At 34.2% G+C, this 27,045-nt stretch overlaps 1 protein-coding gene across 2 annotated transcripts; it reads left to right on the top strand.

Annotated features, from left to right (window-relative positions):
* BI-1 (Bax Inhibitor-1) lies at positions 1 to 26,844 on the top strand. Of its 2 annotated transcripts, XM_069815921.1 has the most exons (5): positions 1 to 237; positions 633 to 862; positions 10,571 to 10,968; positions 15,653 to 15,705; positions 26,673 to 26,844. In XM_069815921.1, the coding sequence occupies exons 1-4, from the start codon at positions 191 to 193 to the stop codon at positions 15,662 to 15,664; spliced, it is 687 nt and encodes a 228-aa protein (XP_069672022.1). In that variant the 5' UTR covers positions 1 to 190; the 3' UTR covers positions 15,665 to 15,705; positions 26,673 to 26,844. The 2 variants fall into 2 exon arrangements, with proteins under 2 accessions (XP_069672022.1, XP_069672021.1); XM_069815920.1 differs by lacking the exon at positions 15,653 to 15,705.
* Positions 26,845 to 27,045: the final 201 nt, after the last annotated feature.

Genomic DNA, 27,045 nt, shown 5'->3' with positions numbered 1-27,045 from the left:
GGCAAAGAGTGTTGCGCACACTCCCGTTGCTACGAAACTATTGGTGCTATCGGTAAATGACGTGTACTGAACGAAGACGTGTACCTACAGCAGAAATCCAACAACTCACGCTTGTGAAGCAATATCGAAGCATTAAATTCTAGTAAAGAACCTAGCTAGGTGTTGGTGGAGTTGAATTTGCCAGAACGAAATGGCACCAACAGTGGAGAGTTTTCTGCGGTCGTTCAATTCAAAATTGTAAGTACGATTTTTTTCTGTTTTTGAAAGTAGGTTGCAACCAAATAGTAAATAAACCAACAATAAATTGGAACTTCGTATGTTAAATATGCGTATTAGCCTATACTTCACTATTTTTCCTCCTTTAACGTTTGGAAAGTATTATGTAGGCTTAGTTCATCGAATAAAAGAGTATCTATTTGCTTGTAAATAGATTCAAAACGTAGTAATTAGTAATTTAACACATTAAATTTGATGTATGTGGTCGTTTCCTCATAACGCCTAAAATGTAGTTGATGATACTACTTTAACTTCATCTGCTTATAAAAGCAGTAAGTTAGGTGTACAGAACAGTTAATTGTACATTATTTTAATGGAAAGCAAGACTTATAACCTAACATATGTTATATTTTTAGGGAAGAACCCGTAAGACAACATTTGAAGAATGTTTATGCTTGCCTTACTATGTCCACAATATCTGCTGGTGTGGGGGCTTACATTCATATCTACACAGAGTTGCTTTCCGCCGGCCTGTTAACCGTAATTGGATCAATGGGACTGCTCATTGCCCTCATGGCAACACCTGATAATGGCAAGAACAGGAAACTACGATTGGGATACCTTTTGGGGTTTGCATTCTTTACAGGTATGTTAAGTGACGTTGTATATACAATTGCTTAGAATGTAAAATATTGTTTGGTTACCTATTTTTTTTTTTTGTTTTATTGATTTTGTATAGACTACATAAAACGGAGGGAATTTGTTTAATGTATAATTTTATAACATGGTGATGTCTTTTCTGTGTAATTCTTTGCTGAAACAATTATGCAAATTAAAGGAAGGGTCATATATATTCAGGCTGTGTCGGGAACGCCTACATAATGTATACTTGACCTAGTTACTCTTCCTCTTCAGTAAGTTAAATTGGTTCTCATTATCGTGCACGCAGTGGGGGCCAATGACATTTTTTTTTTTTTGCTTTAAAATACGAGACAAATTGAGTTTTATGTCGCAGGTGTTTGCCAATGTTTTTACGCTACAGTGTAAGTTTTCTGTTGCAAAGTTATTTTAAACTGTAATACCTATTACATTATGATAGAATTTTAACAATTTAAGGAAGTTAGAATAATTTAAATTCAAGTTCTTTAGGCCTAACATTTTACACATTTTCTACAAGATACGTGGATCTTTTCTTGGTTCGTTTGTGTGATCTAGGGTCTGAGTATCGAAATTTTCTCATTTTCTATGAGACGTAGTTAATTATATAGACTATCTAATTTTGAATAGATATTTTATTTTATAAATATTATTATAAAGAAATTAGATTTTGTTGTGCTCTGCTAAAATTAAACTTCGAGGCACCTTGAAATCCATGTGGTATTGACTGGCAGGCGTCCAGGCTTGCAGTTTTCCCAAAGTTACAAACAATGTTATATATAACAGTACACATGCCATGTGTGATATAACGGAACTTTACGTGTTTTGAAAGGCAGTTGTATTGTTTACGTAATCCGTTAATTTGAATTTGGAATTTGTTGCCTTTTGCAACAGTTTGTCACATTGCGTCATGAAATAGTAGAGAATTTGTCGTCTTGAAATTGCAGCGTGAAATGGGAAAGACGTTTCATATGTGTTATATTATTTCCTTTCGTGTGATTATTAAGATGTGGCGTAATGTTATATTAATAACCATAGGGAAACTATTATTTTTAATTTGTTGTATTCGTAACCATAGGGAAATAACTGTTTTTAATTTAACTGAATGCATTGTACTGCTGGATAGCATATTTGGTACAGCAACTAGCTGCGGACTAGAAGGTCCAGGGTTCAATCGCAGGTAGTGACGGGATTTTGGCAAGTAATGGCACTTATAAATAATCCATTTATATTATTTTGGTCCACAGTAAAATTCTAATTCGTACCCTGTTTGTATTATATTTTCGTCCAGGGGGAAATACTTATCTTTTACAAAAAGTACTAGTTTTTTATTCGCTGATTTATAGTATTAGGCATAAGTAACAACTCTGTGCTGTTGGCTGCTTTGCATTTTGTTAGATTCAGTTCTTCATGTACGATACATACACAATGAATAGAATTATAACTGTTTTGACAATGGAATATAATTAAACGTATTGTATTTATGACATCTGTAGAGCACCGAAAAGCTTGGGAACAGTTGTAACATGTTTACAGTAATTAATATTAATATTGGAGGAGAAAAATTCGCTCTCCGGCACCGAGGATCGAACCCAGGTCCTTGGTTCTATGTACCAAGTGCTCTCACCATTGAGCTACGCCAAAGTCCAATCCACAGCACCGGATCGAACTCCCCTCCTCCAGTGTTTTTCCCTACACCGGAGCGAATTTTTCTTCTCCAATATTGTTACCATAACAGATATATTCTGTAGGACCAATAAAATAATATCTTTAGTAAAATGTTTACAGTAACTCATAAAGTAGTCTTGAAATACAAAGAAGCAAAGTATGGAGTCTCATGTGAGGAAGAAGAGCCGAAACACTAATTAGAAATTTGCTCACTTACAACAAAAGGAATTGACAACCAACGGCCATTAGTACTTTAAGAATGAGGGATATTTCTTACCTGTGCAATAAACTTGCCTTACCTGTGCGGTAAACTTTCTGGGGTAGTTAAAATTTGGACTAAATTGCAACGAGAAATTGAAATAATTTTGTCTGCAATACAGTAATTAGTTTTTCTTACGAAATTTGACCATCACATTCGTCAGTGTAATGCAAATAACTAATGAACAAAATAGTGAATTACCATTATAGGCATATATTTTTGATTTCTAGTAGTGACTTACTATTATTTAAATATTTGTTTTTCTTGTGCATCATTCCTAGATAAATTGATTCATTGGTACTGAACATGAAGTCATTCCATATCAAATCAATATAGACCACAACCTGACCTTCTTGCATAGTAATAAAACTTTGCAGATTTGAAATTAATGATTGCATTGAAAAAAATGAGAGATTTTTCGTCTCACTTGACATCTTCAATGCCTTTTCAAGCTTATAAAACAGACTTAAAGATGAATAATTTCGAGGAAAAATTGTTCCGGGGCCGGGCATCGAACCCGGGATCTTTGGTTTAACGTACCAACGCTCTCCCAACTGAGCTACCCGGGAACTCTACCTGACACCGATCCAATTTTTCCCTCTTATATCCACAGACCTCAGAGTGGGCTGACAACTGTCAAGCAACCAACTTCGAGTGCACACTAACTCCGTGTGACTTAAATTGTGGTTTTCTGTTCACGAACAGTGACGTGTATTATGCAAATCAAGATTTCAGGTATAACTCCCTGTAAAGTTGATTTGAATAATTTCGAGGAAAAATTGTTCTGGGGCCGGGCATCGAACCCGGGACCTTTGGTTTAAGAGGGAAAAATTGGATCGGTGTCGGGTAGAGTTCCCGGGTAGCTCAGTTGGGAGAGCGTTGGTACGTTAAACCAAAGGTCCCGGGTTCGATGCTCGGCCCCGGAACAATTTTTCCTCGAAATTATTCAAATCAACTTTACAGGGAGTTATACCTGAAATCTTGATTTGCAGACTTAAAGATATTGCATATCAATAATGTAATAAGCTTAACTATGTTGAAGGTCATGTGTTGAAAACTTCGAACATGAATGTCTCAAAATGGTAGGCTACAGTTTTAGAATTATGAAAAAAATCCACATTACTATTCCATATTTGCTTAAAACATCCAGAAAAATCCAGGCTGGAATTCTAAATAATTTCTAAGTTTAACTTAAATGTTTTGTTCTGCCTGTGGTAACCAGCACTGCCGGCTAACAGCATTGTATAGATTTTTCCCAGCCTTGGAAAGCATTAACATAATTGAAATATCATTATGTATACTGGTACTTAATGTTTGTAATCCTACAGACATCTATACTTAGAATTATCCGGAATTAACTACAGATGGCAGCACTCACATCATGACTCGGCTGTTAGGCCTTTCTAATCTTTGGTTGTATTTGAGTGTGTTCAAAGAGTTCATTTTTTACTCGTATTTTTCAAGTTAATACAGTCATTATTCTAAGATAATTCATTAAAAACAGAGAACCAAGTTCAAATGACATCAATTAATTCAGTATTATTAAAACGCAGTTTTGAACGATTGTGAAAAAGTGGAATTTATACTGTAATCCATGTAATGAGAAACATTTCTATGTAGGTATATAAACACCTAAAATCTGTGCTTCAGTGGTTGACTATGATAACATCTTTGAAAAATATTGGAGTGCAAGAGGTCAAATGACTTTGTCAAACGCCTGGCATTAGAAAACAACAACATATAAACACCTAAGACCTGTTCACAAGGAGTGGCAGATTTGTTAAGGGGCTAATGTCAATGTTTGTTTGAAATGCCAAATCAAGTATTATAAAATCAGAAGACTATCCAGTAGCGACAATAAAGTAGAGGAAAATGGTGATTCACAGACATCAGAGAAAGAAATGGTCAAATGAATGAAACTAAAGATACAACCACAGTCTACTATATACAGTTGCGAAGCTCAATATGTAGTAAAAATGCAAACATGGGTAGTTGCCCACCACTAGGATCGCTACTATCGCCTCATCATCGCAGATCTCTCTCCTAGCAGCCGACAAAATATGTTACACTTTCGTTGTCGTGTTCTTTTGGAAAAATTAACACCTTCCTTCCATTATTGAAATATTAAATTCATAAAGTTAATTTATTATTTTAATGAAGTATATGAAATTCCACCATAACTCGAAGATACCTGCAAGAAATAAGTTAATATAATTTTTGTTTGTGCAAAACGAACTGAAATTTACTATAATAGCTTCACTCATTCAAGATTATAGCGATAATTAACTATGAAACCAATAAATATTAATTTGCATTTCTCTTTACAACAATAATAATGGAAATATGAATATGAGTAACTTACGTGTACCGGTACTTGTAGTGTAGGCTTACGTAGTTAACAAAGTGGGATGAGGTTAAGCAATAATAATCACACCAGAATTGGAAATAAAACGTGATCAATAAATTTTATTGTAACAGACTTTTTCTACGTCTCTAGTAAAGCAACAAATAAAAATAACAACAAAATTAACAGCTAGAATTAAAAACATATCCTTTGAAGATAAAAGTAGGCCTAAGCAATAATAATCCCACCAGAATTGAAAATAAAACGTGATCAATAAATTTCATTAAAACAAACTTAATTTTTCTACGTCTTTAGTAAAATAACACATAAAAATAATAACAAAATTAATAGCTACAATTAAAAATATATCCTCTGAAAAAAAAAAAAAGTAGACCTAACCTTTATTTCTCTGGAAATTTAGCAGCCTAAGTGACAGAACTTTAACCGGTATCTAATGTCCTTTCGGTTAGACTGAAACATTTCATTGTGAAATTTAAGGATATAATGTATTCTAACAGTCACAAAGAACTTCAAATTAACAGTTTTGTTTCTGCACAGCATTCTTGTGGAAACCCAGGAACCTTAATGAATTTTTCGGAAATCGGATAACTCTGGCCTCTTTCTCTTACTGTTGCTACAATTTATAGCACTACAAACGTCTCCTCCTTGTCCCATATTATTATTCCAATTATTACATAGCCATTAACATTTTCATTATAACCAATAACGAACATTTCACAAGCATCAATGTGAAATACGCAACGAGCTAGCACTCGATAGAAATACGACACAGTCCAAAGTCGACCATGGACAGTCTATTGTTTCTAGTTGCTAACCGCTTGGAGCGCTTTATCACGAGATTTGCAAAAAAACACCTCAAGCTTTGCGACTGTATATAGTAGACTGTGATACAACTGCTTCAGATATTGCTATTGATCGATTGAATAGTTGTCTGCAGATTGTGGGAGAATCACCTATTAAGAAAAAGCAATGATTACAATATATGAATAGAAATTTTATGTGAAATTGTACTGAAGTGACATAGGTACACCATGTTTCAAAATGATAGTAACAATTTCATGTGATTATCATTGAGTAATTTATTAATGAGAAATTAACATGGTACATAGGCTGTTATTTTATAGGCAAACTCTGAAGTCTAAACTCTTTAAGTTTCGGAAAACATTATTTCTGTTGTCATGGAAGACATTGAGAAAACAAACTCAGTAACAAAGGTACAAAGATTGTTTTGTATATATTTCCAAATTCACCATCTATCACATCATTGGATTGGATGTGCTACCACCTCTGATTTGGCCTGTAATCTTTTGCCTCGCATTTCACCAGACTTCACACCATATGACTTCTTTCTTTTGACGTATGTGAAAGATGTCATCTCTACCCCAAGATCTTGAAGAATTAAGACATCGTTTCTGCAATTGGATCTATAAACAGAGATGTTTTAAAGAAAGTGTGACCGGAATTTGGCTATTGTATTTATATATGCCATGTAAAAAGGGATTCTTACGTTGAGTGTTTATAATGTGCCATTAAAAGTTTGAGAGCTTCTTAATGGCAAATCGCAATAGAGCGAACGTAGAAGCTCCGCCCATGACCCCTTCCACTTTTCCCCTACTAGCTCATTAGACACTCTACGTGATAGGCGAGTGTTGTGTTGAATGCACATTTCATGTGGGTGGGGATAATTTCCCCTACTGATGTTCGCTATATTGCGATTTATCCCTTCTTAAATATATGCACAAATTTATTGTATCATTAATACTGAATAAGAATTGCATGAAAGTGTTAACTTACCATAATTTTGAAATACACCACTACTACTTACGCAGTATTATTTATAAGTGAGATCATGTGCAATTCAGAAAACGAAAGTTTTTCTTCTTTTTGGAGTGCATAGTAAATTATATGTGTCTGAATAATACTAGTGAGAAATGCCATTTCCATAACATTCATTTCTAAATTTTTTTACCTAATCGTTGTGAGTGTTGTTTCGTGAGTACAGTTGAACCTCCATTCATGATAAATTTGTTCGCACTTGGTTTATTTCCTGTATTTTCAATATGTTTTATCCATTATTACAATGATGGTCAAATTTTGGAGAAACCCCGATGGAATGATAAAAACATAATGATTGTCCATGTTGAATCTTTCGTACACTACTTTTAACACTTGAATGTAAATAATTGATTAAATGGTGATCTTACTCGTGTTAATTATGTAAGCATGTGTGGCTTACAGCTGTTTCGGTGTTACTTGACACCATCCCCAGAGCATACTAGATCTCGGCACTATCTTAACTTTGCTGCCTGTTGTGTGGGTGCATTCGTGTGATGAAGAGTTGTGTCAAATAGTGTGTGTGTTCTGAAATTTATCTGTGTGTTGAGAATTTGATTAGGGTGTGTTTTAATGTGTCTGTATATTTCATATTGTTCTAGTGTGTTGAGTTTTTGGGTTGTATGTGTAGGATTTCCACTTCTGTATTTATGTTATTGTATGTGTGGTTAGCATTGGTTATGTGTAAGCCACACATGCTTACATAATTAACATGAATAAGATCGCCATTTAATCAATTATTTTTTTAAATTCAAATTTTTATTCAAATTCAAATTTATTAACAATTTACATTTTAAATGATATATATGAATATATACCCGAAATGAGCATATGCTCGTGCTCGGGTACAGTCCAGTAGTCTACATAAATTTTACAGAGATCAAATAATAATGTTAATGTTAGAAATAATAGTAACAATAATAATAATAATAATAATAATAATAATAATAATAATAATAATAATAATAATAATAATAATAATAGAAGAAGAATATCCGTGACGGAGGTGATACAAAGATAGTAATACAAATTAATTCATTAATAATAATAATAATAATAATAATAATAATAATAATAAAACAAAAATATTTACAATAATAAAATAAATACTAAGACGGATAAAATAAAATAAAATATAAAACCACTTAGCGAGAGTTAACACAACTTAAATAAGCATGAATAATAATTGTTTTAATTTACTTGATTTTCATGTTCAATATTTGACTTTTCAGTTGATTTCGCTGTTTTTCGTTATTTCATACACCTTCCTTCATACTTTTCATGGCCAATTTTGATATTCTGTTCAAAGAGTGTGTTACAATAGAAGTATACCTGTTTCAAGGACACATGATCTTAACATGATTTGCCTTTATGGTGCCTCCCACTGACGTCTTTGAGTGTTAGTTGTTAATGATGACAGATGTAACATGAAAACAAATTAGCTTGAAGACTAAATTAGCTTCATTTAATGATTAGATAGGGGATTGAAGCAGACTGAAGTATTGGTTTGCACAGTCAACACTTGCAACAGTTATAAAGAAACACAAGGAAGTCCACACCTGTGACGTAATGGTTAGTGCATCTGAACACGAAACCAGATGGTCTGGGTTCGAATCCCGGTTGGGGCAAGTTACCTGGTTAACGTTTCTTTTGGGATTTTCCCTCAACCCAATATGAGCAAAAAATGCTGGGTAATTATTGGTGCTGGACTCCAGACTCATTTCACTGGCATAATCACCTTCATTTCATTCAGACGCTATTAAATAGCCAGAAATGTTGATACAGCATCGTAAAATAACCCACCAAAAAAAAAAAAAGCAAGGAAATAGAGGACAATGTCGCAAGTAGTGAAATTAATTCTGAATGTACGGGTTTAAAAACTGCGACAGCAGAAGATGATGGCATTGCTATCTTGAAATGGTTTAATATCTCTAGTATACCACTGAATCATCTGATTATGCTCGATGCAGTAAGACACGTTTGTTGCTGAAAATCTTAATACAGCAGAGTACAATTTGCTGATTTTTTTTTTTAAATGTGCCTGAATGTTAAATGAATTTGTACGTCAATTAGGGTAATCAGATGGTAAGTAAATGTTATTTCATTGTATGTAATGTTTTATACTTACTTCCATTATATTCTCTTTCAGAACACAAATATGGGTAAAATTACATAACCCCTTAATACAACATAACAATACAATTTTCCTAGTTCCAGAAAATTGTACCGAGGTTCAACTGTATATAGAAGGCACTGGATCAGTGAAATTTTTAAGCAGCATGCTCTCTCTCTCTCTCTCTCTCTATATCTCTCCCCTCCCTCCCTCCCTCCCTCCCTCCCTCCCTCCCGTATCACTGGTTTCCACATGTAGACCAGAGTTTCTCAACAGTTTTAATGATGAGGACCCCCTTTTTCCTCACACTACAGCTGCCGGGTCTAATGTGTAGAGTAGAATGTAGAACACAGTAATGCAAGATTTGATATCAATTTAAAAAAAAGCAATTTCATTATGTATTTTATTTAACGCAAAATAGTCAGTTGTTTAAATTTTCATAGAGGAACTTTTAAAAATTATTTATTAATTTTTTTTATTTGTTTGTACATTTATTTGTTTCTTTCTTTATAATATGTTTCTTTATTGATATATTTGTGTATTTATTTGCTTATTTCTTTCTATTTCTATTTATTTATTTTCTATTTATCATGAAAGTTTCATCTGATCATGGCGGATTAGATGTATATTTACTTATGGCTTTTAAGGAACCTGGAGGTTCATTGCCGCCCTTACATAAGCCTGCCATTGGTCCCTATCCTGAGCAAGATTAATGCAGTCTCTACAATCATATCCCACCTCCCTCAAATCCATTTTAATATTTTCCTCACATCTACATCTCTGCCTCCCCAAAGCTCTTTTCCACTCCGGCCTCAAACTAACAATCTATATGCATTTCTTGATTTGCCCATACGTGCTACATGCCCTACTCATCTCAAACGTCTGGATTTAATGTTCCTAATTATGTTAGGTGAAGAATACAATGTGTGCAGTTCTGCATTGTGGGATTAGAGGTATACCAGTTCTTAATTTGCCATTGTCCATATCAAATATAAATGAGAGCTAGGGTTTAGTTTGTAATATGATTCTACTCCTACTGTTACGAAATTGTGAAAATATTAGTTTCATACGTTACAATAATAAAATTAACATTTTAAATGTTCCCAGTTCAAAATTACTCGTTTACTAGTTCTCTTTCCTGACGTCAGTTCTTTCCTTATCTTACATTCACCTAGCTCACTACTATTTACTCAACGCTTATTCTCCTCGCACAAATATATATTTTATATATATATATTATTATTATTATTATTATTATTATTATTATTATTATTTTGTTAGTGGACTTCATTAACTGTTTTACAGCTCCCTAGGAGTTGAGAATCACTGATCTAGGCTGCTAGATCACTGAGAACATCTTTATTAAAAATTTAGGATAAGTGGAAGGAGTAGATGACTCAAAATTGTCGTGCATATTCTTAAACTGTTCATCAAATAGTTTTGTTCCTCTTCTTTTCAGGCATGGGAATGGGTCCCCTGCTTGATACAGTTATCCAGATCGACCCCAGCATCATCGTGACGGCATTGGTTGGCACCGCAGTCATTTTTGTCTCATTCAGCCTGTCGGCGATGCTGGCAGAGAGAGGAAGATGGTTGTACCTAGGCGGCACACTCATGACCCTGCTCAGCGCTTTGCTGCTGTTGTCGCTGGCGAACTTGCTGTTTGGCTCTTACCTGATATTCCAGGCTTACCTCTACTTGGGCCTCTTACTTATGTGTGGCTTTGTTCTCTACGACACTCAGCTGATCATTGAGAAGCGAAGAAATGGGGATAAAGATTTCGTTGCTCACTCAGTGGATCTCTTCATTGACTTCATTGGCATTTTCAGACGCCTTGTCATCATCCTCACTCAGAAGGTAAGTTTAAATGTATAGTTCTGTGCATTTTTAAACTAAACTAATACGTAAGCATTGTGTAAACAAAATTATTATTTAATGATTCTTCATATTTAGTATATCATATACAGGATGGAAGGGAACCTGTTACATTAATTCACAGAGGTAATAAATCAAGCCAATGTAAGTAAGTTTTTTTGATATGTCCAATAGTTTTGAGAACACGAAATGTACAGACGTGGACAAATTATTAGACAAAATTAATTAATGTGCAACGAAGCTGTATTTATCGGTAAAAACAATGACCAAATATGTATTTTACACAGATATAATGTACAGAAAATTGAATCTTGAGGTTACTAATATTTTGTGAACATTCCCTTATTGTTTATTAACACGTTGATTTTGTCAGGGATGCTGGAAACCAAAGTTTGACACTTTCTTTGAATATCAGCATCATTTAGCCAGATACCAGACAGTGCTTAAATGAGTCCATGTTTTGTTGTAAGCCTCTTTTTGTTCACTTTCTTCTTCAGTATAGATCACAGATTTTCAATTTCATTCATGTCCGGTCTTCTTGCAGGCCATAGGAGAATATCTTCTGCAGTGTATAATTAAAACACCAGTAGTACCAACATAGCTAGAAAAAAATATATTAACCATTGGAAAAATATACCAGAAGAGGTAAACAATCATATTTACAACCAATAGAGACTCTGTGAATTATACTAATAGTTGATATGACGAATTACTTTATCTTTCCAAGAAAAAGTTTTAGTCTAATAATTTGTCCACGTCTGTAACATGTTGCAATGCTACAGAGAGTAGCAGTGCTCTTTGAGGTCATTGCTTTGCAGTGGGGGTGAGTGTAACTGCACCCTGCAAGACTTGAGAGAGGAGAATGTAAACAAAAACATCTCATCAAATTCATTTCGATCAAATTATTGTACATAAGTAACACTTAACACATTACTTAATATTACTGTAAACTTAATTTCTTTTCTGAAGTACCGGTAATTTATTTTTAATTTCTTCAAAGATAATAACAAATGGAGATTGAGTTACAGAATGTGTATTTATAATAATGGTTTTTTGAGTTTACATACGAGGTGCGTCCATAAAGTAACTTTCCCACTCATCCCACAGCTAGCAAACCGTATGTTGCGTGAAGCGACTGCGTGTACGTGATAGAGTAATGTCCTGGCTTGACGCATGCGCTAGCGGAACTTCCTGAGTGCTCTCAGTAGCTTCGTTGAAGATGGATGCTCCTATTCCAGCTCCGCCAAGTGTGAAGGTGATCAGTGATAAAGTTTTTGAATGCACAGGGCATAGTGCCAATTGAAATTTATCGTCAGCTGTGCCAGGTCTATGGGCCTAATGTCATGAGCAAGCAGATGGTACATTGCTGCTGTAGACAGTTTTCAGCAGGACGCCAAAATGTGCAAGATGAGGAGCACAGTGGGAGGCCAACCATCATCACAGACGACCTTGTGGAGCAACGCACCATCTGCTTGCTCATGACGCTAGGCCCATAGACCTGGCACAGCTGACAATAAATTTCAATTGGCTCTATGCCCTGTGCATTCCAAAACTTTATCACTGATCACACTTCACACGTGGTGGGAGCTGGAATAGGAGTGTCCATCTTCAACCAATGCAACGGAGCTACTGAGAGCACTCGGGAAGTTCCGCTAGCGCATGCGCCATGCCAGGACATTACTCTATCACGTAACATATAGTTTGCCAGCTGTGGGACGAGTGGGAAAGTTACTTTATGGACTTTTTTTTTTTTTATTGGGTTATTTTACGACGCTGTATCAACATCTAGTTATCTGGTTATTTAGCGTCTGAATGAAATGAAGGTGATAATGCCGGTGAAATGAGTCCGGGGTCCAGCACCGAAAGTTACCCAGCATTTGCTCATATTGGGTTGAGGGAAAACCCCGGAAAAAACCTCAACCAGGTAACTTGCCCCGACCGGGATTCGAACCCGGGCCACCTGGTTTCGCGGCCAGACGCACTGACCGTTACTCCACAGGTGTGGACTTTATGGACATGCCTCGTACAGTGTAAAGGAGTCTTTAATGGAAATAGTTTTGTTTTATAATGTACATTCTTTGCTATTTTGTAATTACGTAAAAAGCAAAGAAATCAACAGACTCTATGCAGTGTTGCAACACATTACATTTTGTGTTCTCAAAACTACTGGATATATAAAAAAAATTATTTGACAAAAGTTGTTCGTATTGACTTGATCTATTACTTTTGTGAGTTAATGTAATAGATTTCCTTCCACTCTCTATACTGTACATGTCTATTGTAAAGTAAGTTCCCAATTTGAAATGACTGTACAGTATCTCCTGTACATATTAACAGTTTGGTTCCATATAGGTACCATTATCATGAGTATTGTTTCTCGAGAAAGTTCATAATGTATGCTTTAATATTGTGACACATTATGAAATTGACCTTTATTCTCAGTTCTCTATAGGTAAACACAATATCCTTGAAACACTTAGAGAGATAAGACTAGCATGATATCTCGAAAGTTCACTGCATAATTACATTGTCTTCTTCAAATCTTAGGAATCTGTTTGCAGCTGATTATAATTTGTCGTCTGATTTTTAAAGTCTCAACTCTTGTATTGCATTGGAAGTTCAGGATACTGATAAACGTTAAATTTTTTGTACCGTTTCTTTCAAAACACTTCAGCCGTAATATTTTTGTAACGATCAGTATACAAACACACACTCTCTCTCTCTTTTTATAATTATATTTTCTGACAACATTTTCATGCTGAAGATTTCATGGTCTGTGATTACTTGTACATTCGTGGAAATCCTTTTGATATTAGACAATTATCTTGCTGGTAATGTCATGCAACAGAAAACTTAAATGTTTAATGTTATATTGCAATAATAATTTTAATAATCTTACTATAGTTCTCTTTTTATATATATATATATATATATATATATAAAGTCCGAATTGTGATTTATACAGGGTGATTCACTTATGGAGCTTAGTTCCAAAGACATTCTCAGCAAAAGATGTTATATAAACATGTGTCGTAATCTGAATATTATCAGAGTTACACTAATTTGAAGTTGTTAGTAAAATACCTTTTTTTTTTTTTCTTTAGTTTTAAGGTTAAAAGAATATTACAAATTTAATAAAGAATGAACTATTTAGAAGTATCGTTTCTTAAATTGGCTAGTATTCTGAAGCAAATTGCTCTGTACAGATTTTGTTTTTCAATTTTTAACAAAAAATTACATAATTCTTACGCACTTATCACAACAATTCTTACAAATAATACGATTTTAGGAACTTGATTTTTTACGGCTTAATTTTGCATACTAATGTACAGTCTTAAAGAATTTACAAGAGTGGCGTGATTTGTAACAATTGTTATGATAAGTGTGTAAGAAAAATCTAATTTTGTAGTTAAGAATCGAAAAAAAAATTCTGTACGAAGCAACTATGGAATTCACAACACATTTTTAGCTTCAGAATATTAGCTAATTAAAGAAATAATACTCTTGAATAGTTCATTCTTTATCTGTAATATTGTTTTACCATTAAAACTAAAGAAAAATGGTATTTTACAAACAGCTTTGAGAATATTGAGATTAGAACACATGTTTATGTGACATTTTTTGGTCAAAATGTCTTTGGAAATATAGGCCTACTCTGTAAGTGACTGTACCTCCTCGTGAATCACTCCGTATATTTAATATATTTGACGTTTTTTTTCTGTCCTTGATCTGGAAAAATGTTTCGGAATAGTGAAGGCAATTTCCTATTTGGTATAGTCTGTAGGTACACAGTCAACTTCAAATTAGTGTAACTCTGAAAATATTGAGAATAGGACCCATATTTATATGACTTTTTTGCTCAAAATGTCTTTGGAAATAAGTGCCGATAACTCCTTATGAATCACCCTATATATTTAATACATTTGACCGTCCTTTTTTTCTTCTTCTTCTTTCCTGTCCTTGAACTGGGAAAGAGTTTCGAAATAGTGAAGGCAATTCCCAATGTGGTATAGTGTACAAGTACACAGTCTTGAAATTTATATAAAATTTAATTCAAAGTAAGTTGTTTTACATAATTTTGGTAATACTACTGTTCATTGTAATTCTTTTGTCAAGATGGGAAGTTTTAGTAATACAAATAGATACAATTCTTGAGAATGATGTTGCTATTGTACCGAGCATAAAATGCAAAATTAGATTCACATGATTTTAGAGGTAATGAGGTAAATTATGTCCGATTCTTTTGTCGGTTATAATGTAAAATACCCAGGAGATTTTATGGAAAGCATTATGAAACATTTTGCTAAGTGTAAATATAGTTCATAAAATAAAGCAGAATTGAGTAAGGAAAAGGGGATTCTCAGGTTCCTTTTTGATATTAGTAAATTTTCTGAGGTCTAATTGCAGTACTAAGGAATCAGAAATTAAATTAAAATGATCTGTACGAGTTACATTCTTTTTTTATTTTCTGACTTCGTAATGAGAAAATTACATTGAACTTTTTTTTTTATTTTATTTTTTTTTTAAGGCTGTATTTGAGAATATCAGAATTCTAATGTTGGTTTTATCATAAACGTGAAATACTCGTACATAGCCTTACAATGCATTTATATTGTATAGTTTTAGTTACCAAGTGTCAGTTTCAATATGTGGTACAAATTTACAGAGAGAAAAATAAGTGAATATCTACATATTTATATCTCACCATAAATAAGAAAGGTTAGTGTTTCTCTGGAGTTGTGCATGGATAGTTTGGACTGAAGAAAAATAGTTTTGGTATGGATACTAAAAAAAAAAAAGTTCTATTATACAGGATGTCTCAGGTCATTGATGTCAAAATGATAGACTGTTGAACATGAAACTAGTATTTTTAGGTAAGAAACCCATTGGTGGCAATGTTGTTTTATGACACCATCACTAAACTGGAGAAATAGGTATGGCAGCTTCCAGCTGTGCCATTATGATGATAACCAAGTTTACACGATGTCGCCAAATATTACCAGGAAAGATTTGGTTTTTCTCTCTCCTGCCCTCGTTCTCAACATTGTTGAGAGGTAGCACCAGTGTTAGTGAAATGGTTAGGTGGGGGTTCATGAGATATTTTAGTGACAAGTAGTCACATTGTCAATGATGAATGTCAGGTCCATAATTCTTTGATATAATATTTTCGTTTCTCAGAGTTGCTTTTGTAGACTTGAACGATATTCCCTGGACCACATCATATTTCTCCTTCATTTCGCTGTAATAACGTGTCATGATATCTTCGAAAACGTGCATTTTCTTTTACTGCATTCATTAAACCTCCATTATACTTCATAAATCTAGCAGTTGACTAGTGCAGTGAATTTTTAAAGAATATAGTCACGAATTTTACTGGCAACATTTCGATTCTCTTTTGTTTGACATGGCTCAGTACTGTCCTGTCACCAGTGACAAGTGTAGTCAGCGCTGCTATACTGTCTGCATTATCCAGTTGTTCTGACACCATTGAATCCCAAATCTTCGATGTAGAAAGTTACATGAAGTTGTAGGTTTACAAAGCCCCAATGGACACTAAGGAGAGATTTGTTATAAAGATTCTAGATTTTTGTGACTGATGCCAAGGATCTTTGTAAGATTCGGTAAAATTTCTAAAATTACTATAATGCTTGCCCACGGTTATCACTTTCAGCCTTTGTAGTGTATCAGGCAAAGATTGTAATGAAAACAATAGTAATATGCGTTACAAGAGCGGTATGTTGAAGTTTTGATGTTCGAGGAAAAGTTTGAAAAAGCGAAACATAGTTGAGCTTTTTTAATTTCCGAGAATTGAAAGAAAACATACTGCTCGTGTATCGTACATTATTTTAGTTGCAATGAAATCTCCATCTTGGTTCTGTTCAATGACGGCAAATTTGCAAAACAAAAATATCTATCTTCAACATTGTTGCTTTAAAATGTTTTCTGTGTTTACTATACTCCAGCAGGCCGTGATATACTTCTGTCTTTTTTTTCCCCCAGTCTATGAGTCTGGAATCTTGTTGATTTTTTCACGGCTTCCTTAATGTTACTTGCATCACGAATGCAGTAACTTTAGTGGAGTTGTAGAGTTTACTTAATTTTTGTAAATATTTAAAAACAATAATTAACAGTGCAATTTAGGTGAAATTGCAGTGGTAAGTTTCCAATTTATAATTATTACTATAGTGAACGTCTCTAAAAATAATATGTTAAAAGCCTAAAGCAGTAAAATCAATATGTCACTTAAGCGGTAAGAAGAGGGAAATTGTTATGTGTGTTAGGTTGGAAATACTGAATGTGGAATTTTAGACTTTCCGCGGATTGGTTTTGTGCGGAAACCAAGCAAATACGCACGATCTCGCACAAAAGAGCTTTGTTTCTGAATGGTGTGTAAACTGTTATGCTATCACGTAAAATCTGTTGAACAACGAAACAGCAAGAAGAAATATTCCTTGTTATGGTAAACTTTACAATTTTCAAGATTGTGAAGCCTTAAATAGACATTGCTAACTGTGAGTTTCCCATCCCAAGATACGGTACTCATGAATTCCTTCAACATCTCTTATTAGTTTGACATCATTGATTGAGATACACAGTATCGGCATGCTGATTATGTTTGATGCTTGTTACTCTGAACAAAAATGTAACTCTCCTTTTGTCTTGGAACCTTGATTCCTCAGTAGGTTAGAAATATGAAATGTGCACGGGAAAGTGGCAAACATTACATTGTGTTATACTTTTTTGTATGATAGTGTAAGAAGTGCACTACCGGGTGATAAGTTTGTGAAAGTGTTTGTAATCCATGTAAATACGTACTGAAGTTCGTTCCCTTTTCATAATCTCATGACTGATTACATTTTAAAGCTGGTTTTATTCAAAACATTTGTAAGACTGATAAGTTAAGACGTGAAATCCTTCAAAAGGAGATTATATTCAAAGTGCCTTATGTGGCATTTCCAGTACTTTAAGATGTCAGTTTAGAGACTATCACTTCATGAACTTGCCAGCTATGTTTTAGTTGTGATGAAAAGAAAAAACTGTTACTTAGTGACTGGTATTGTTTCACTTGTAATTATATTGCTGAATTGTGATCTTGTGCAAAGTGCCAAATCCTTTCAAAATTCCGGCCTTCTGATTGTGTCATTATCTCAAGGCAGATGTCAGTATTATTTGAAATTTTCTACAATTATTTGCTTACAAAGGAACTTACGAGCTAATGTTGAAACCATCCCTCCGTGCACATAGATCTCCGTAGAAAGAAAAAGCTACTCATACTAACAGTAAGAATGTGAAAACTTCTCACTTGGAATGTCACATTAAGAAACAATGGCACACATTTGGAAAGAGTGATTGAATTACCATCCTCCGTGAATTGCTCTTCATGTGATGTGTGAGACATGATACGTCTTCAAAACAGTCAGATGAAAGTGATACTGAAATGTCTGATGACAGTGTTGGAGCTGGAATGCCAAGAAAGTAAATGCCATTTATAGTGGCACTAGTTATATTAAGTTTATGTTTTGTTTATTAGATGATAATGATGTTTTATAAATAACAATTCTGACTGCAGAGTTATGATACTTGTAGTCTATATTCAATAAAATAAAGAATATTAATAATATCACACAATTAAAGCAATAAAAAATAATACTTTATGAATTTTATGATTTAAAAAAAATTATCGGACGTTAGGTACCACCCTAGATCATATATGTAACAGATATGTCGGCCTTATAGGCTTTGAGGTTAACTTTTGTCAGGTTTACTACGCTGCCATCTAGTTGTTACATAAGGAGTCATGTCATAATTCCCATTTGAATTGCATTAGCGACTGTGTTGCCATCTCGTGTTCGTTTACGGTGGATGGGTGGCGATCCTGGCGGTTGTTTTCTTCAAAGTGCTTCCGATTTTAACGTAGCGAGGAGTTATCTGTTACATATATGATCTAGGGTACCACCTAACAATGCGAGTGATCACGTTACACAACAAAGCGTGAGTAATCGCGGGTTAATAAATTATGGGACAGTGATGAAATAATGACGAGTACCGTGAGAAAACTTATCCTACATTATTTTTATGTACCATACATTCAACTTAATGGCACCTGGATTTAAACTCCATATCTCCTGCCTTCCAGTGCGAAAAACAGACACACGGTTTGTGAAGATGATAAATTTGCAGTAATGAAATAATGTTAATGATGGTTATCATAGTTATCAATATTATTTCTCCCTATTTAGTATAAGGTATTTATTTTTAAAATTACATAATTCTATCCTAGCTTTATAACTACTCGTATGATCAACAATTTTCTGCTTAAACAAGAATTGTTTATTCATGCTAAGGTGAAAATGTCAACATGTGAACTTAACCAAAGGTTACTAGATATAGGACATAATATATCAGAGGTACAATAATGATTAATAACACTTCGAAATAGATTTTTTTTGAGAACCGATTTTTTAATGAAGACCAAATACTCGAAATAAGTACTGTCTGCAGCATCAGCGGATCTACATAGTGTTTTATAGAAACTGCTGCTGCCACTACCACTATATTACTACTACCATCACTATTGCTGCTGCTACTACTACTATTGTCACTACTGATGCTACTACTACCATTATTATTACCACCATTGCTGCTGCTGCTGCTACTGCCGCTACTACTACTACTATTATTGTTACTACTATAATTGCTACTGGTATTATTATTATTATTATTATTATTATTATTATTTACTTACAAATTAATTTTAAGGCACCCGCAGGTTCATTGCCGCCCTCACATAAGCCCACCATCAGTCCCTATCCTGAGCAAGATTAATCCAGTCTCTATCATCATATCCCACCTCCCTCAAATCCATTTTAATATTATCCTCCCATCTACATCTCGACCTCCCCAAAGGTATTTTTCCCTCTGGTCTCCCAACTAACATACTATATGCATTTCTGGATTCGCCCATACGTGCTACATGCCCTGCCCATCTCAAACGTGTGGATTTAATGTTTCTAATTATGTCAGGTGAAGAATACAATGCGTGCAGTTCTGCGTTGTGTAACTTTCTCCATTCTCCTGTAACTTCATCCCTCTTAGCCCCAAATATTTTCCTAAGAACCTTATTCTCAAACACCCTTAAATCTCTGTTCCTCAAAGTGAGAGTCCAAGTTTCACAACCATACAGAACAACTGGTATTATAACTGTTTTATAAATTCTGACTTTCAGATTTTTTGACAGCAGACTAGATGACAAAAGCTTCTCAACTGAATAACAGGCATTTCCCATATTTATTCCGCGTTTAATTTCCTTCCAAGTGTCATTTATATTTGTTACTGTTTTTCCACGATATTTGAATTTTTCCACCTCTTCGAAGGACGAATCTCCAATTTTTATGCTTCCATTTCGTACAATATTCTGGTCACGAGACATAATCATATATTTTGTCTTTTCGGGATTTACTTCCAAACCTATCGCTTTACTTGCTTCAAGTAAAATTTCCGTGTTTTCCCTAATCGTTTGTGGATTTTCTCCTAACATATTCACATCATCTGCATAGAGAAGAAGCTGATGTAACCCATTATTATTGTTATTGTTATTATTATTATTATTATTATTATTATTGCTACTGCTATTATTATTATTATTATTATTATTATTATTATTATTATTATTATTATTATTCTGCTGCTGCTGCTGCCATTACTGCTACTACCACGACCACCTCCATTGACGGTTGTATGAACTTTGATAGTCCTTTGGATTTTTAATATAATTTTATTCTTCTAATGTTCATGCTTTTGCATTGTATAGTATAGAAACTATCATAATATTTGTCTGATATAATGATCACACTTACTGCCCATGCTGTTTAGAATAGTGGCTGTGCTAGTGAAAATAATAACCATTTAACAATATATTCTCAGATTAATAATGAACTAACATACCCCTTAAGTACTTACTAGGTGATTATTCATTGTTACGGAAACCAATCGTTTTACAAGAGAGTGTGCATGTCTGTATTGTTTCTTCATAAGTAACTGTTCTGATTAATACGATTAAAACATGTAAATATTGTTTTGTTTCTTCGTGGAACATTTTGAAGTAGAACTTATATGAAATTTGAGTTTTATACAAATCTTGGATATTAGATTCAATCTTCACAATCACAAAAAACAATTTACAGACTTGATTTATAAACTGCCAAGAATGGATAAAATACTGGCAACCCATTATTTTAAATATAAATACATAATACTTTTAAAAAATTCACCAAAATACATTTATATTTCAAATACTCTGTAATATATGTCAAGAAACATGAGCATTTAGTTTGAGCACAAATATTTCGATTATACAGGGACATCATTTTATTTTTACCAACGCTATACCTTTGAGAACCGAAAACACCGTTTGCTACCCCTTTCCAAGACGGGAATTCGATGATAGACTACTGGCGTAAAATACAAACAAATCACTTTACTAGGTATAGGAGAGAAGAAAAGTAGTTCACCCATTTACGTAAAGTAGGAAATATCGCGATTTTGAGTTTGATGATTTTCATTAGGTTTTTCTTCAATCAAAATACAGTACTGTATTAGCAATAAGTGTTTCTACTCACGAACTGAGCTGTCCATGCGGACGTATTCATTATGCAGTGTATATTATACTGTCTACAGCACATTGGCATACAATTTAGAGAAGTAAGTTAAATTGAAAAATAATCATAATATGAATAATTAAACACAATTTTGAAAATGGTGGTCGTTCACTTCGATACAGGCTTCAGTTTTTTTTTTTTTTTTCATATTATCGCACTATAGACTATTGTACCTAATTCCAATTACCAGTTTCGTCCTTCATACTAGTACTCATGTTGAAATAATTCTGTATCTGGTTTATAAAAGATTACCTTACGTGCTGTAAATTCAGTCTTCACTTCTGCCCGACCCAAAAAGATAAAATTACTCAGACATGCTATCTACTGTCCGTCCAAGTTGTTTTGTTGCAGGGTCATAGAAAGGAGGAAAATCACTTTACAGTTAATTACTTAACAAGGCCCTTTTATTTAAGTCATTTTAAACAGTTGTATAATATTACGTAGACATCCAATTTCTAACAGAAATTAATCATCATCATATCCCTCACGTATTAGACCCTGCAGGATCTGTTACGGTCTCATGCCAGCGCTTTCGTGGTCTTCCCAATTTCCTCTCTCCTCTTGGAACATAAGTAAGAATCTGTTTATAGGCCATCGTGTGTGTGTGTGTGTTTTTTCCACTGAAGTCGATATTGTTGAACAAAATTAGCTATAGGATCCATTTTTAGTTCCTGCAATATGTCCACATTTTCACGGTGTTCCAGCAAAGAGCATCCCGCTGTTCGTCTCATGAACCTCATTTCCGCTGTCGTCAGCCTTTGCTCATGAGCTTTTCTGATTGTCCATGCCTCGCTACCGTAAGTGAGGACCGGTCGAGCTAGTGTTTTATTTACCTTTAGCCTTGTATGTTTCTGAACATGGGATGATTTGAAGACTGTGTTAATTACACCAGTGGTTTTTATAAATTTAGAGCTAAGACAGCCCATCCACTAGCTTTTACAGAGGGGCGAGCAGAAGCGAGTGAGGGAAACCGAGATGCGATGTAAGCAAACGGACGACAGCACCTTTGCGAAGATATTATTCAATATTGAAAACTCTTTCGTCACTGCAAAACATATTTCTGAAACTTATTATACTCACTTAGTACTGTTTGTTTTTACTACGACCCTAAGGCGACTTTGACTGTATACACTTGGTTCTGTGTGGAGAACGGTTGAAAGTTTACTAGTAGAGGGGGTGGGAGTGAAGTACATTCAAAAACTCAGGTACAATAAAAATTGAAGTAAAAATAAAATGATGTCTCTGTATATTTTTTAATAGATTTTATTACACTATGAACTGTGATGGCTATCTAGCAGCCAAGTGAAATGAAGGTGATACTGTCAGTGAAATGAGTCCAGAGTTCAGCACCGAAAGTTTAACTGTGTAATGGGAAAGTGTGCAGTTTGCTTTTTCAGCGGAATTGAGAAGCTCTGAAACAAAAACCTGTTTAGTTCACCTCCAATTGTAAATGGATTCATACTTTCAGAAGGGTCCTACATTGGGGTAGAATTCCATTTGCTTCTAACTCAGTTACAGTATTTCCTTTCGAGTGGAGTTTGTAGTCTGATGTAGTTCCCTTCCGAAAGTATGAATCAGTTTGAAACTCAGTTACAATATAATTGGAAGTGGACTTAACGGGTTTTATTCAAGAGTTGCTCATTGAATCTCCAAATTTTGTTACGCTGAGTTTTTTGCAAGGGATTTTACAGTTCTCAGTCAGGAATGTAATGTTTGTTTCTTGTTTATATAAACTTAACTACATTATAATAATATAATAAAGTTTCAATTGACCGTCTGTGCTTATCTTATTATATAAAATATTATACTAGTTAGTTACATGAACGTTTTCGGCACTTCTGTGTGCCATCATCAGATGATTGAATGATACTGCATATTAACCTTGCCAAATGGATGCATGTGATATCGCCATGATTATTATGTATGCACAAAACATGTAATATATACCCATATCAGTTAAAATAGTAACATAAAATGCGAATAAAACACAGTTAATTAAAGTCAGATGATTAAAAACAGTTCTTTAAAACAATGTTCGTTTGCTGCTATAATGTCCATCGTTGTCTAGTATACATTGTGGTTAAGTTAATGCTTGTGATTATTTCAAATGGGATAACCAGTTTTTAAGTATCACCACGTTACCTGGTTGCACTATGATATTAAAATGTGTAGAAAATTAAGCCGTGAAATTCTTTTCTTAATGGGTAATGTTCACTTATTGTCCGGTGTTAATCACATACATAAATATTGAAGCACTTAGAGAGATAAAACATGGCGTGCAAGACACTTGCATCATATAAGTACTGTGTTAAGTTGTTGTAATGTCTGATGTTGATTTCTTTACCTGGCAATGTTTAGATATTACAATTCCTTACGCAAGTGTCTTGCACGCCATGTTTTATCTCTCTAAGGCCGGGTTGCAGAAACGCAAATCAAATCAGTCTCTGATCGCCAATCAGTTGATGTCTGATTTATTTGATTGTTCATTGCGTTGCACAAACGTGAATCTCCAATCAAATTGTCTCAATTTACTAATTGCTGATTTGAGAAAGAAATACATTTGACAACAGTGCTATTTAGCAACCACAGCCAATTTGATGTTATTTAAAAGTAGCGAAACGAATGCATCAAGTGGGCGGTGACTAGGAAAACAAGTGAATGTTCAAGTAAATGTTTTGTTGCTTTTTGTAGAAAGGAAACAGGTGGATTCTATTTGTATATAGACTACAATATAGTGAAAAAAAAAATGAAGCCAACAAAAAAAAAAAACGTGAGGGGGCTTCTGTTGTGGGATTTGCTAGGGGAGTCGACAAGAAATTGGAATATGCATAGCCTCCATAACCCAAAATAATTCCATTTCCCATCTCTCTGTTTACAAATGGAGCTCGTAACCTACTCATTAAAAATATTGTGTTGTCATGTGTAGAACCCTGCCATTGGGCTACAACATTCCAGAATTTCAATGATGGTGTAGACTACATATTGCCTGTATATTCAGAGAAAATAAACCTTTTCTATTTCGATAAATTTCGGCATCATTTCAACCAGGTGATTGGATGGGGATGTAAACAGTCTATACAACCAATATTAGGCTACTCTTGGAAATCCTGACATGACTGAAAATTCTCTCTGGATTTCAAATCATTCCCTGTTTGAAGTTTGGGGATTTATGAGACCCTGCCATAACAAAGCAATTTCATACGTAACATTCCTAACTACTCGGCAAATAGTTGATTTGTGGATCCTAACAAGATAACCCAAGACCGCCTGAAAAATTCCAACAACATAAAATCTCAGCATTATTAGAACTTGGTTCATAGGAGAAAGTGGAAGGTTTCGATTTGTCTGTCTGCATATATTTGTTTCAATTTTTGAAAGTAACAAAACACACGAATCCTTCCTAAATCTTTGCTCAAATTTTCTGTCATTATACATAAAAACAATTCATGTCTATCACGGAAACGCCTTCTTCTTAATAATATTTTTTTCATTACAAAATTTCTTCATCAGAAGAATCCATTATGTCGAAAACAATATTGCTACGCTATAACTATTTACTATATAATTACAGTAACTGCATTACAAACAGAACAACATAAATAGCCTACTTAATCGATGATCAGTGACTTAACCAGCAAAAATCTGTTGATCATATCTGATGGAAGACTGATCTCCGATCAAACACTGATTGTTCTTTCTGCAACAGAAATAGAACTGATGGCCAATCAAACCCTCCTTGATTGCCAATCATATTTTGATCGGTGTTTCTGCAACCGGGCCTAAGTGCTTCAATATTTATGTATGTGATTAACACCGGACAATAAGTGAACATTACCCATTAAGAAAAGAATTTCACGGCTTAAATTTCTACACATTTTAATATCATAGTGCAACCAAGTAATGTGGTGATACTTAAACTGGTTATCCCATTTGAAATAATCACAAGCATTAACTTAACCACAATGTATACTAGACAACGATGGACATTATAGCAGCAAACGAACATTGTTTTAAAGAACTGTTTTTAATCATCTGACTCTAATTAACTGTGTGTAAGTGTTTTATTCGCATTTTATGTTACTATTTTAACTGATATGGGTATATATTTTGACAAAATAGACAGCCTGCAGATATCAGATTATAATTTTGAGAAAGTTGACAACTTTACATATTTAGGATCAGTGGTGACTAGCGATAATAACATGTCCAAAGAAATCTCTAATCGATTAATGAAAGCAAACAGAGCATATTTCGGCTTGAAATATCACTTTAGTTCGCATGCTCTATCCAGGAAAGTAAAAAACATTAGTGAGACCAGTTTTAACATATGCGGCAGAAACGTGGTCAATCTCCAAAAATGATGAAAAAAGACTGGAGATTTTCGAAAGAAAGATTCTGCGAAGGATCTATGGCCCAACATTTGAGGAAGGTCTCTGGAGGAGGACATGCAACTATGAATTATATAGACTTCTAGGAGAGCCAAATATAATCAATACAGTTAAAACTAGCAGATTGAGGTGGGCAGGACATGTAATACGCATGGACCCAAGTGAACCTTGCAAAAAAATTGTAATAAATCCGGGAGGTCAGAGAAGACGAGGTCGACCGCACTTGCGATGGATTGATGGAGTGGAAGAGGATGCCAGAAAGTTGGGGTGCAAGAATTGGAAGGCTGCTACACAAGATAGAGACGGATGGCGACAATTACTAAGGGAGGCCCAGGCCCACCAAGGGCTGTAGCGCCAATGATGATGATGATGATGGGTATATATTACATGTTTTGTGCATACATAATAATCATGGCGATATCACATGTATCCATTTGGCAAGGTTAATATGCAGTATCATTCAATCATCTGATGATGGCACACGCAAGTGCCGAAAACGTTCATGTAACTAACTAGTATAATATTTTATATAATAAGATAAGCACAGACGGTCAATTGAAACTTTATTATATTGTAACTTGCTTATCGGAAAACTTATAAAAAGATGAAATTAACTACATTAAATTTATTTCTTTTACAGGAACAACAAAAGCGCAACCGCCGAGACTGAAATGTTTGCAGTTAAGTTCACTGCCAACACACAAAATTAATGCTAAGTTTTCTTGTACCCTATAAAACTTTATATAATATATGTAAGATGGACTTGAACAAAATTAGTGGGCTATATACCACTTGATTATTATCTGAAGTTTGAGATTTCAGGCCAGTGTGTTTATTCTTTAGTTCCTTTTCAAATGGCCTCACCACTAGAAATCAATGAGTGTGTTTTGGTGTGAAGGGAACTTTTATATCATAATATAGGAATGGTAATCAAGCATAAATTCAGTTAAGAAGTTTTTCAGTTATTTAATTATATTAGCAAGATGGTTTGTTTTCTACATATTCACCCTTCA

The sequence above is a fragment of the Periplaneta americana genome, chromosome 17 (assembly GCF_040183065.1).
Source record: "Periplaneta americana isolate PAMFEO1 chromosome 17, P.americana_PAMFEO1_priV1, whole genome shotgun sequence".
Taxonomy (NCBI): domain Eukaryota; kingdom Metazoa; phylum Arthropoda; class Insecta; order Blattodea; family Blattidae; genus Periplaneta; species Periplaneta americana.
This window is presented reverse-complemented; position numbering and strand designations above follow the sequence as displayed.

What these genes read in the sequence shown, in the direction of transcription:
- BI-1 (XM_069815920.1), top strand. Translation starts at nt 191, where the DNA reads ATGGCACCAACAGTGGAGAGTTTTCTGCGGTCGTTCAATTCAAAATT. An exon ending in CGGTCGTTCAATTCAAAATT is followed by an intron (nt 238 to 632) that starts GTAAGTACGATT and finishes TTATATTTTTAG; the next exon opens with GGAAGAACCCGTAAGACAAC. An exon ending in TCATCATCCTCACTCAGAAG is followed by an intron (nt 10,969 to 26,672) that starts GTAAGTTTAAAT and finishes TTTCTTTTACAG; the next exon opens with GAACAACAAAAGCGCAACCG.